The sequence below is a fragment of the Hippichthys cyanospilos genome, chromosome 7 (genome assembly GCF_059441005.1).
Source record: "Hippichthys cyanospilos isolate Australia breed blue-spotted pipefish chromosome 7, RoL_Hcya_1.0, whole genome shotgun sequence".
In the NCBI taxonomy this organism is placed as follows: domain Eukaryota; kingdom Metazoa; phylum Chordata; class Actinopteri; order Syngnathiformes; family Syngnathidae; genus Hippichthys; species Hippichthys cyanospilos.
The window spans coordinates 13,153,333-13,166,655 of record NC_142375.1 but is presented as its reverse complement, the minus strand read 5'-3'; the positions used below and the strand labels follow the sequence as shown (position 1 = coordinate 13,166,655).

At 38.8% G+C, this 13,323-nt stretch overlaps 1 protein-coding gene across 1 annotated transcript in view; it reads right to left on the bottom strand.

Moving 5' to 3' along the window:
* Window positions 1-501: 501 nt before the first annotated feature.
* Window positions 502-13,323, bottom strand: part of LOC148421132 (calcium-binding protein 2-like) — a 39,467-nt gene continuing 26,645 nt past the window's right edge. The window contains exons 8-10 of the mRNA XM_088418618.1: window positions 9,545-9,654; window positions 6,850-6,997; window positions 502-2,251 (exon numbers count right to left, since the gene is read on the bottom strand). Of these exons, the coding sequence (XP_088274744.1) occupies window positions 2,223-2,251; window positions 6,850-6,997; window positions 9,545-9,654 (287 nt within the window). The 3' untranslated portion in view covers window positions 502-2,222. The remainder of the gene's footprint in view (window positions 2,252-6,849; window positions 6,998-9,544; window positions 9,655-13,323) is intronic.

The window sequence follows — 13,323 nt, the reverse complement described above, 5'->3', positions numbered from 1 at the left end:
TGCTTTTCTTTTAACTTTGCATTCTTAAAGAAAATATTTCAATCTCACGATCTACTCTTGTGCGCACTTTCAATTCAGAGGTGCGGCCTATGAGCTCTTTTAAAACCAATTGCTTGTTTGTACCCATTCATTATTCGCGTTTTGTTCAAAAGTCCAATGTAGGAACCACCCAAAGATTGCACTTCCTACTTAACGCAGACACCAACACCTCTCTTTCATATGACAAACAGGCTTCACTCGATGTCATGCAGCTGCGATCCATCTTTACTCAAGTTAACGTGAAAATCTTATTTGTACTTAGGTCAACTCAGGCAACTGCAAATATTTGAACCACTGAGGATAACGTCTACCTCTCTCTCATATGACTAAAAAACACTGTTCTTAAAATCCAAAATGTTGCGACAATATTTATAATCATTTCAGAGGTTAATACTAACAGGTTGTGTTCCACAGATAAAATTGATACCTGACGTTCTGAAAATAGAAAATTGCTGGTTGTAATTCAAGATTCAACAGTTTTATTGTCATATGCATAGTAATAGTACACAATGAAATTCTTATTCTGTTCACTTCCCCAAGCAGACTACATTCCACAATTGAGCAAATAATAAAGTAGGCAATAAAACAAAAGCAAAAAAAACAAACGAACCAACAAACTAAAGCAGTAAGGGCATTAATAACGAAGCACTAATAAATGAATAGACTTACATTCTGAGCATATTACGGAGTAGATGGAGTGGAAGAAACTGTAAACATATGAGGATGATCGCGCAAAATATGTATTTCCTGCACTGTGCAGGGTTTGTAAGGTGCATGTGTGCATGCGGTAAAGTGACTGGTGATGAGGAAAATAGCGCGTGAGGGGTTTGTTCAGAATCCGGATGGCCTGTGGGTAGATGCTGTTTGCCAGCCTGGCAGGGCTGGCCCTCAGGCTCCTGTGGTGTCTGTCTGCCCAATGGCAGCAGTTCCAACAGGTTGTGTTGTAGGTGAGTATTGTCCCCGATGAGGTTGTGTGTGCTCAGCAGAACCCTGGTGTGGTAAATGTCCTGCAGTGAGGGGAAGGCTGCTCCACAGATGCACTGTGAGGTCTTGATCACACGCTGGAGAGTCGAGTCTTGTGCTGTACATTAGCCGTATCAGACGTTGATGGAGATGGAGAGGAAACTATCGGATAGAAGTGCAAGTGTAATGCCATCGCAAAACCACAAGCGGCGACATGTGTCGCGCTGCGCTTCGGTCACAAATTGAAAAGAGCACAGCTAACCATGTTGAGGTCTTTCTATTCAAACAAAGACTCGCAGACTAATTCCTGTGTTCTTCATCCCCTCCAGCAGGCTTTGTTTCTAAACAGTAAACCTCCCCAATTGTCAGTTACACTGCCTCTTCTTTGTCCACGTTACATGTTCAAAACAGAATCTTGTAGTTACACATTCAAAAGTGCAATAAGTTCCCAAGCTGTGCCAGATATGTTTCAAGAGAAACTCCCCACCATACATGGCCTGTTAAACAAAAATGACCTGCTATGCATGGTTGTTTAAAAAAAAGAAAAATGCCCTGTTGCACAAGTTCCTTTTTTGAGAAAAAGAATGCCTTGGGCTACGCGGTCGCTTAAAAAAAAGACTGTATATTGAGGTATTTATTTTAAAACACACACACACACACAAACAAAACTGTAAACTCAGCACGAATAAGTAAGTTTTAAACTACAAATCTTCATAAGCACGTTATTTCTATTTATTGAAGATCTCAAACCGAAACATTCAAGATCACACAATGAATTGACTTCTTTTTTTTTTTTTTTTTGAGGAGAGGGGGTTCTGGGTGAACTCTGGATGGCCTAAAAAATATAGGCTACCTAATAACTGCAATACAGTCGCAGCTCAAATGCAACGGACCATTTCCTCCAATTTTTTGATGAGGTCCGGAAACAACACATACTGTACGTATACCTTTTTGTGGGCAAGTACTGAAATGACGTAAGTCCTCCGTTTTGCAAATACGCTTTAATATGTACCCGCTTTAGCCACAAGGGAGCGACAATGCAGCACCAATGTCTTACTAATGCCTCATTATAACTCACATTTGCATTGACTGCTGCTTTCGCATGATCTATTTATTATTTTCATGAATGATAAACATTATAGATAGTTTCACAAGACAAAATAAAGGAAATCAAGGGCTCAGCGAGTGGCTGCAATGCCGTCCTCACCCTCCATCAGAGGTCATCGAGCAGAGAGCATCATCATAAACTCTGCAGAAGGAGACAGCAGGGGTTAATGATCACAAAGGAATGCTGCTGTACCTCATTATCAGCCCATACTGAGTTCACTCATTCACCCAAAACTTTCACAGTTTGATAGGATGACATTATCAGCACTTTAATGAACATCATAAGGGTTGAAAGAACAAAAACACATGGATCTAATTCAGGTGAGCATCATTGCATTTGTTGGGTGCTATTTTTTACACAGCTGCAGTCAAGCTCATCAAATGTCTCATGAATAAATAAGCAATAAATAAATAAATAAAGGAGTACTATATCTTACGTTTTGGGGATTTTCAAAAATGCCTCCCAAAATGACCAAATATTGTTCTACGCCAGATAAGAGACAAGTGCTTTTGGAGAAACACAATTTTAAAAAACAATCAAACACATCTACATACATACATGTACATGTACATACTGTACATATGATACATATCATATGTATGTGATATGTGATATGTATGTGATCAGCATGGTACTAGTTTGAGTAATGGGGGTTGGGTGTGGGTATGTGTGCGTAAACTACGTGTGTGATTGATTGTGTGTGTGCGTGTGTATGTGATCCCTTGATTTTCTCTACATGGCGAGGACCAAATTCCAGGTTTGACTTTCTTTGTGGGAATTTTGTGCACTTGTGAGGACTATATTGGTGAACCCCACAAGTTCAGACCGTTTGTTGAGTGTCAAGACATGAGTCCAAGTTGAAATTGGATTTTGGTTGAGGTTAGCCTAACCGTTATGGTTTGGCAATCTGTTGTGATGGTTGATGTTAGGTTAGTAATCATAATGGGATGTCCCCGTTATGACTGAAGAACCCCCGTGTGTGTGAAATTGCTAGTGTGTGCATGTACATGCGTGTGTGTGCGTGCATAACAAAATCCCTTCGTGAGATTCGTCCAGAACCGACCTTAATTGAACCAGAAGGAAATCAGATCATTGTAAACGTAAAAATCCTCAAACTCACACAGATGAGTCAAAACCATTAACACATATCTTTGCCCCTCCCTTCAACGGTTGTATCAAAGATCCTACTACCTGCCCAAAAAGGTACGCAATTGTCTCAGGGAAATCCATCCGAAAGCGAGTCTCACACTGTCTAACTAATCCAACCTAATCACAGCTATTGTTTTACAGGGAAGCCTTCTCATTGTCACCGTGCAGTGCACATCTCGCTATTGACTGAATGGGCTTTAAGGCTTAATGCCAGATTAACCTACTATCTTTATCTTTTATGGCACTCTTTTATGGCTCTCGGGAAACTGTTTGCTGTAAGAGAAGAGAACATTGCCGTCCTAAGTAAATAGATACCGTCTGACTTTTTTCATCTAATGCCTTTGAATTTGTTTTGACAAAACTATCAAAACAAAATCAAATCAACGTGAAAGTAAGGACAAACACTCACGTACCTGCATAACTGAGTTTTCAGGTCAATTTAAACCCACTAAAGGACAGATTATTAGATTATAAAATTAGATAAGATTATAAAACAAATAATAAGAATAAGAATAAGAGTAAAAATAAACATTACTATGACATTTAATCGTTGTAGAAGAGTTTTACTGTACTTTGATACAATAAATGTCTTTGCCGCATAAAAATAGATAGATCAATTCAAGAATAAGAATTTTAAAATAGTAAACTAAATAATGACAGATAATTTTAAAGAAGGTCCTATTTATTTCAATATAACATATTCCTACAATTTCATGAGAGTCATGGGAATTTTCTACTTTTCTAATTTGAAATTTCTTGTCTGTGATCGTAAAGAATCCAGTGAGGAGTAATACTAGTATCAGCTGCAATTATGAATACCGATGACATGAGTCACTCATCCCTAATTATTATTATTGCTGTTTTTATGTTATGATGATGATGATAATGATTATTGGGCCATACGGCGGAAGACTGTTTAGCACATGTTTGGGCTCGACCCCAGCTTTGGCCTCTCTGTGTTGAGTTTTCATGTTATCCCCATGCCGGTGTAGGTTTGCTTCGGGTACTCCACTACTGATGAACTTCCCACCTCTGTGGGTGGGATTATCCAATGGATTCACTCCAGTGTGTAAAATAATAATAAATAAAAGTAGTTTATGGTCCGCAAATGCTTACAAAAACAAAGATGTGTTCTACAGGCACAGCATTCAACAGTTTTACAATTATTGAATCTACTGGCTAAAAACAAAAGAACAAATACATGTTGCATCCATTATAAAACAATTATTTGTGTGTGTGTTTTTTGTTATATGTAATTATTTTAATCTTTGATACAACTTGCCTCCTAGAGCAGCTCTATTCAATATGCAGAGACTGTATTAAATATATGTAATATGAATATATTCTTTGCATAATCTTTGAACTGATTGGCTGCATAATGGAGGAAGCCTGTTTTTTTTTTTGAGCCACCGAACTAGAAACTGAGCCAAAAGTGTGTATGTTGGTGTGCGTGCGTGTATGTGTGTGTGTGTGTGTGTGTGTGTGTGTGTGTGTGGGGGGGGGGGGGGGGGGTAGGAACGAAAAAAATAATTAAATTGTTTGACTCAGCCACTTCATATGAGGAGTGCTGCAAGCGTTTTTCTACATATAAATCAGTTATATGTTCTTTGTGCAAGGCACAGGATGCCTTTTTACAATGATGAGTTGAATTTGATGACACCTATTGAGGTGAGGGGCGGAAAGTGTTGCACCTCGTTAGACATTCTGCCCATGTGACACCTTCAAACTGTGCCCTGGAGGCTAACTGATGATGATGAGAAAGAGCACTTGCTTATTGATCCCGTTTGACAGTGACACGCCTTTTTATATGTTCCCGATAATTACAATAGATTGGATTGCCATCACAAGACAAAACAGATCACACTTCTCGGCTCTCTGTGTGTTAAAGCCTGCATTCTTTGCAATCACGAGCATCCGCACGTGTGTGCGTGTGTGTGTGTGTGTGTGTGTGTGTGTATGAGTGTGTGTATTTTCTCAGCAGGTAATGCAATTTCTGCTAAGTCCTTGAGCTGTCCAGCACTGTGTGTTCTCAATGTGTCGCATGTGACACACGCAGGCGTGTGTATTGATTGAGGAAAAAGCACAATTAGATTGCAAAGAACCTTTCAGGCAAGGCTTCTTCGGGTAACCACGCCTTTTTGTCCTCCTACATTCTTTTTCTCCATCAATTGCTCTTATGTTTTATCTGGTAGCTTTGTTTGTATGATAATTTCCATCGAGCAGATTTTTAAAATGAGAAGTTCACAATCACATTATTAACAAGGCTCTAAATGTCTATATATTTTTGCAGAGTAGTTTTGAGAATTATTGACTTAATTTAAGGAGCAGTTTTAATATTTTGTGGACTTTTTCTATTCAGATTAATTCCTGAAGCAATATATTTTACTAAACAAGTATATGACAATATGACATTGTTAACCATTATTACAGTTATTAAGTTATTTAACATTTATTTAGTGGCTTTTTTTCTGTCTGAATTCGTAATGTTCAACTGCATTGGAATGCACCATATGTCTTGTCTTCAGGTCCGTGTCTAGCAGAGACTTTTGCCATTTACAGTACAAGGACAGCGTAAAGGAGGAACGGTTTCTAAGCGTGCTTCGTCAGTGATAGAAAATTTTTCTTTAATGGCGATGTGTTGATGTTGGTAGCTATGTAATGTGATGGCAATAATTTATGACAAAGGAGCTAATTGGAATATAACCACCGCTCCGAGAGGAAACTTCTAAATAAAAGCCTGATAAGGACATTGCAATGATGTTCAAGAATTAGGTGTTGTCATATTGAAGTTGGTCTACATAGCCTGTTGATAGCGTGTTAAGTTAAGTTGTGAGTAACTGTGACCATTGGATGGCAGTGTTTCAACACTTACAACACAGCTGTTACCTACATGCTTGTGTAACTGAAGAATGGAAGTCAATCATTCAATGGCAGCCCCCGTATTTACATAAAAATAGTATACAATATTATGTTGGCCTTGAAAAATGAGTGAAAATGCTAAATATACCGGCCCTTGAGTGGTTTCCTTTTTACTGTACAATGTTTAATGTACAATTAGAAGGTGCTCATGCATCACTAATGGTACTTGTGCTACACCTTGAAAATCTCTGGTCTAAAGAATCAAGCCCATTTTTTTTCAGACCAACACTAGGAAGTTACCGCTTACATAGTTGTGGTCAAAACAAATCCCCTATGGGTACGGCATAACAAAATTTGATTGGGGACCACTGAGATAAGGGTTAGAAAACGGCCTTGGAGATGTTCTACACATGTACACTCAGCATGGAACCAATGAAATGTAGTTTAAAAAAAACAAAAAACAACTCCCCATCGTTTTAGTTACAGATCCATCAATTTGTTCTTTATAGGGTTGCGGGTGAGCTGGAGCCTATCCCAGCTGACTTAGGGCGAGAGGCGGCGTGCAGCCAGGTCCCAATGAACTTAAATCATTGCCGCTTGCTCATTGATTTTTTCCGGTGACAAATGTTCAAGCCTTGGTGGCTTGCGCTCATTCAAGCAGCTCAACATCTCATTCTGTCCTCTAGGTTGTTCTTTCCTCCTGCCAAGCCACCCTCCCCCCAGCTGCTCACCATCAAAGTCGATGTTGCCATCCTTGTTTAGGTCAATGTCACCGAGGATCTCCTCCAGCTCGCCCTTCTTCAGCTTCTCGCCAAGGAGCGTCTTCATGCCATCCTTCAGCTCCTCGAGCGTGATCTTGCCGTCCCCGTTGCTGTCAAACTGCAAATGAAAGTCAAACCAAAGGATATAGAGGATTAAACCAAGAGAGTAAGAGAGAACAAAAGTAGACTTTCTGAGATAAACAGAGTACAAACAACACAAGGGTTTTAGAGGTTATTAAAAGCCACATTAAAAGCCCAATTAGCGTTCCTCGGATAGAAAAGAAAGCGAATGGATGTTGGAGAACTCCTACCCAGCTCTCCGAGGTCCTGAGAAAGCCGCAACCAGATTAAATCTGCAGATGGAGCTAATGCTGACTCATGAGGTGTTGTCCTGAAGTGAGAACATCTTGGGAAGTGAGGAAGCGGCTGAAAGTGATTACTCATTTGCACACACACGGTGCCTGGAGTCACTCATGTGTCTCTCCTTTGACTGATTATTTCTGGTGCTGACAATGACGCAAGAAACACTCCACGCAAAGACATATGACCAATGCTGCGTTAAAAAAAAAAAAAAAAGTGTGAACAAGCTTGACTGAGAGCAACAGAGCCAAAGCTATATTTTTGGTGTTTGCACAATTAGGCTGCTGTTGCAGGAAAATGTGTGAAGTCTGTAGGCCAGGAATCTATTCTGAGAGAAGCCTTTGATTGTGCAAATGAATTTTTAGAATAACTGAACTGAATATTAAAAATAATGAATATGAAATTCATTTATTAACAAAGGGAAGTCAATACCATCATTTTCTATCCGATAATTTGTTCCATGCAGCCGCACACTCAAAAAATTCTACTGTATTGCGTTTGTAGAATATGAATTAGGCAGCAAGGCGGACGTGCTATTCACTGCGCCACCGATGATTTATTATTAAACTTATCAACCTTAATTGTATCTGAATCTCTAGATTGCCCTTTGCAATGCGGTAAGTCTCCCCTGTTTCACTTACTCTGCAGAGTGCTTTTCAAAAATGAAGCTCTGAGACTTACCTCCACTCATCAATGGCTCAAAAGCGCTGAAGTATCAATTATGACATTGTGCAGCTGCTGGATTTGTCAAACATCACCTAATAGATAACTGCATCTTTTAAAAACAGTGTTTTTATCCTATGCTATTCTATCCTATGTGTGTGTGTGTGTGTGTGTGTGTGTGGGGGGGGGGGGGGGGGGTCTGAACACATGACCACTTTTGTCGTACATTCTGATATTGTTGGCACACGGTATTGTGAAACAGTGAGCATAAATACAGACGAGTGTTAAATTGAACCCTTAAGTTGAGTGACAAAACATTCAAACAAAATCATAAGCCGGTTATTGAATGCAATAAAGAGCTCCTAAAATGTGATCTTTTTTGATTGATGAGTCTACTTTCCCAATATGGCTCTACCCATATAAATCAAGAGCAAAGTGAGTGCACTGTAGCATATCAAGCATTCTTTAATATTTATTAGCACCAAACGCTCTTTATGTCAGCGTCGTCCATTCAGCGGTAATCATTAATAACGCCTCCCCCGCACAGTTCCCAGGCAAAAGGCTTGCTTAGAAATTCTGCAAAATAACCTAATTTGTCTTGCTTGGTCACGATTTTGCTCGGAGCATTAGGTGTGATTTAAAAATCTTGTTTATCTGACTTTGTGGCAGGCCATGCATTCGGTACCTGCAGTGGAAATAACCCAGCTTAATCCACCTCTTCATACCTTCACTATTATGACCAAAGAAATCACGACTGATTGCTCACCCAGTTACAATGTGGAAGGTGACATTGAAAAGGTCAGCCAGGGCTGGCTCACCCATTAGCTGATACTAGGTCTACACCAGGGGTGCCCAAACTTTTTTGACCCAAGATCTACTTTTCCAGCAGTGATCTGTGTGTGTGCGTTTTTTTTTTTAAGAAGTGCTATGCAACATACAGGACAATGTCCTGCCTCAATGCTTCGGTAATACATTATTTGTTGCTAATCTTAAAAGTTAAGACCATACTAACCTTATTTGTTGTGGAAAATGTGAAACAGGAGTACAATTAAGGCTGTTCATAAGTAAACATTGTGTTTATATTTCTGGTTACACTTATTCAGAAATAAGTGTAATAAATAATATCAGTATGGCATTGAGCCCCAATCTAATGCAAACGCCAATGTACTTAATGCAACAGCTTGATGAAGTGTCAAAAAGCAGGAAGGTTAAAATGAAAAGAGACACAACGAAAACTTGCTTGATCATTTAATAAATTCCATCTGAAATATTCTGTGACCAAGTGAAACACTTTCAAGTGGAGAAGCTGCCCACATTTACAATTACTTGACAACTGACTGTAAATATAAACCAGTTAAATGTGAATAAAATTAAAACGGCAACACTCAAATAACCTAACCTTTGCTTACTGGGTACTCTACGAATGGATCCTTAGGCCCTACCAAGATCTGCCGATAGCTGGTGGTTAATTGGAATCTTGCTGCTATCACCAGCTACCTGCAGGGCAAAAACTACATGTTGGTCTTTGCATTTTTTTTTGGTAAGAATTTTTTGCTGCATATTCCTTTTTGAGAATACCTTCTTGTCTAATCACCTCACACAAGAAAGAATCGCACACTTGCAATGATGTTGGGTTCCTCACCTGTTTGAAAGCACAGCGGAGCTCCTTGAGGCCGACCATGTGAGCAGTCTCAGCTAGCATTCGCGGGCCCATTAACTCGCAGAAGTCATCAAAGTCCACATGGCCACCCCCTGCACAAGAGAAGAACAAACTAACAATGGTAGCAGGCGCAGGTGGGCATCATTAATATTGTTTATGCTGAGCAAAACAAAGTGATGACGTTTTTAGTGCACATTAATTTCTTATAACGTGATGGGTTTTTAGCCACCTGAGGGCAGTACAACAAACTGATGGCATAGCAACAAGTTAAACTCCTAATGTGTCTGTGAGCAAACAAAGCTTATTTAAGCATCGGGAAGGTTTAGCTCTCAGTGTGGATCCCTGCTCTTGACTATTTATTTTTGGCTTTGTCAGGATTTATAAGGGAAAATTATGAAACTACATTACGTGGTTACATCAATGTGATGTGATTTAATCTCATAAAACTAACAGATCAAGGAGCGTTACAGCAAAATGGAACTGAAGGATATCAAATAGAAATATTTTACTAAGATGAGAATAACTCACATTTTTGTAGACATTTCATTGTGTTTTTGTCAAAGGAATGACACAATTTTGTAAAAAAGTAAAATAGCCAGTGAAGCTCTTCTATATAAGTCCTGTCAAAATATATAACACAGACAGCCACTTTCAGGTCTCTCCAGAGATGTTCAATCAGATTCAAGTCTGAACTCTGTTTGGGCCTCTCCAGGACATTCACAGATTGGTTCCGAAGCCAATTCGTGAAGATCGTGGCAGTGTGCTTCGGGCCTGTCCTGCTGAAAAAGAAACCTTTTGCCCAGTCTGAGGTCAAACGCGCTCTGGAGCAGAATTTTATCCAAGATATCTCCGTATATTGCTGCATTCAGTTTGCCTTTGATGCTGATCAGTCTGTAAGTTCCTGCTGCTGAAAAACCCAAATCCCCATAGCATTATGCTGCCACCACCACACTACGCTGTAGGAATGATTATGGCCTGGTGATGAGCATTGCCTGGTTTTCTCCGAACATGATGCCTGGCATTTACACCAAAGAGTTCAATCAGATTTTTATTTCTCATGGTGCAAGACTCTGGCAAAATCCAGATGGGTTCTGCTATGTTATATTTACTAAGGAGTGGCTTTCGTCTATCCGCTCGACCATACAGGCTTGACAATTCCGTCTCGCAGGTCAAAACGAATCCCTTGACTTCATGTTTAGTGTTTGTGCTCTGACATTCACAGTCAATTGTGGGACCGTATATAGCTAGGTGTGTGCCTTTCCAAATCATGTCCAAACAAAAATTTACCAAAAATTAGATGTAGAAACATCTCAAGGATGATCAATGGAAAAAAGACACACTCCAACTCAATTTTGAGCTTCTTGGCAAATACTGTGAATACATTCAAGACACATCCAAAAAAAAAAACCCTTAATATTGTCATAATGGGATATTGTATGAAGAAATTGTAGTAGTAGAGGGATTATTTTAATACAATTTGGCATGAAGCTGTAAGACATGTGGAAGCATGACAACGAAGTGATAACAACATAGTTTGAAGTAGTTTTTTTTTAACCGATGATGTGTGCACACCAACTGGTGTGAGCACACATGTTTTTGATTGTGTGTGTGTGTGTGTTTTTTGTTAACAGATTTTAGTACAAGGAAATTGAGTTGTGGTATTTTCCTATGTTAAAATGTATCATTTTTCAACAAGGTCATCACACACACAGGGCGCATTTATCTTGCATTTGATCTGGTACATAAACACATGCATATAGTGCCTTTAAATTTAAAATGCCCATGTCTTAGTGTGCATCAAATGGTGGGTATGTACACCTTGATGATTGCTGCAGATAAAACATTCTTTTTCATTCCATTATCAGCGGATACTGTTAAGGATCAGAGTGTGCTTGAGCCAATCCCGACTGACTTCAGCCAAAAGGCAGACTTCACCCTGAACTGGTCGCCATTCAATGGCAAGGCATAAATAGGGACAGACAACCTTTCACACTCACATTCACACCATCAGTAAGTGTGAACTGAACTCGGGTGAGTATATCGTTATACTATCAGTGAGTTGGACAGCTAAAACATATAGCCAGTAATGATGTTGAGTCAGTTTTGTTCCGCCTCATCAATATCATCTGAAATAAATATGAAAAATGTTGAATGCTGTTTAGCTACAGAACAAAATGCGAGCTTGTGTTTTCACAATCTACTAGGTAGGCAAGACTCTTGAAGGTTTTAAAGTCAAGTCAAAAATATTCTTTGTAATTTTCCACCAGAGGTTAATATTGGCATTGTATATGATCTTTATGAGTAATGTGAAGAAATGAGCACCTCTTGTGCTAAGAGGTGGTTAGCAGTTTCTAATTCCTCGCTTGCTATTTTGTTTTTCTGTTGAATTCCATTATAGTGTAAGAATCTACTCGTATAAAGCAGGTTTTTGACAAAGCACTTGTGTTGGTTGTTTGACTGGTTAGCTGCTGAATTATACTTGTCACTTGACTGAATGTACAGGTGACAGTTGGAACAAATGATTCAAAATATGACTTTCAAAGGGGAAGAGCTTGACCAGTGTCACAAAACAGATTGTGCTTGACATTGCTTCTGCCACAGGCTTTGTGGCCATTTAATGATTAAAATGTTGTGTTGCTCTCCTTTCCCGCTGAATTGCAGCAGTAAATCTAAACAGTAATTTAAAAAAAAAAATCAGCCGCTGAAGAACTCTGAAATATGAGACGGATAATGATGTGATTTTCAGACAAGATAGCCAATGATTTTCTTAGTTGCCCTAAAGATAAGATGCATTTTTCTTTGGCTCGACACTTGTGGAGCAGCAGTCTGGGAGGAGTTCTCAAACTGCACAAGAAATGCTTTTGCTGAAAGTGGGTCAGCCTATTATCAACAGTGTATAAAAACTACTGAACGTCTTGGGAGAAAAATATGATTTTTGCAATTGAGAGTGCTTGACTGGTTATGAAAAAAGGATGTCATTTCATGGTAAAGTTGGTTCCATAAAGATTTAATAAGAAAGAACTGAACCCTGTTCTTCCTGTAGAATCAAATTAAAGTATCAGTAGCATTCAGTACATGTACATGCACATATTACTATGATACTATACACACTGACAAGCAGTGTCAGAAAATATCTTATTCGCCATTTGTCATATATATATATATATATATATATATATATATATATATATATATATATATATATATATATATATATATATATATATATATATATATATATGATTAGTTATGGGAATTACATTTCATAGCTTTTTTGGTGGTAAATCAGTGTTCTGACATTGACAACCTGTTCTTGTCACAAGGTTCATCCATGCGTGAAAATGATTGAAAACATGTCAAATCGAGTTGTTACAGATGTGGAAAAACATCTGGACTTAAATCCTCCGAGACTGGAAGCTAAGATTCTCTGTCATCATGATTATTGATTTAGGTTTTGTTTATGTAGTATGGTTCCGGGGTTTAAGTGCTTTGATGCATGCTATTTTTCAGTCCTGTGTAACGTTTTACACCGTGTATTAAAAACGATCTAAAACAATGCGTCATAACATTTTTAAGGGATTTTTCCCACAGTCACGAAGACAACTAAATATGAAGACACAAATTCAAGTTCTAACTCTCTGGGACACAGCTTGGCTGAGTCTTTTGTTTTATTGTTAACTGTTAAAACTTCATTTGGGCAAGCTGTGCAATAAAAGCTACAAACCACTATGAGGACGTCTTGTGTCATCTTTTCAAAGTTC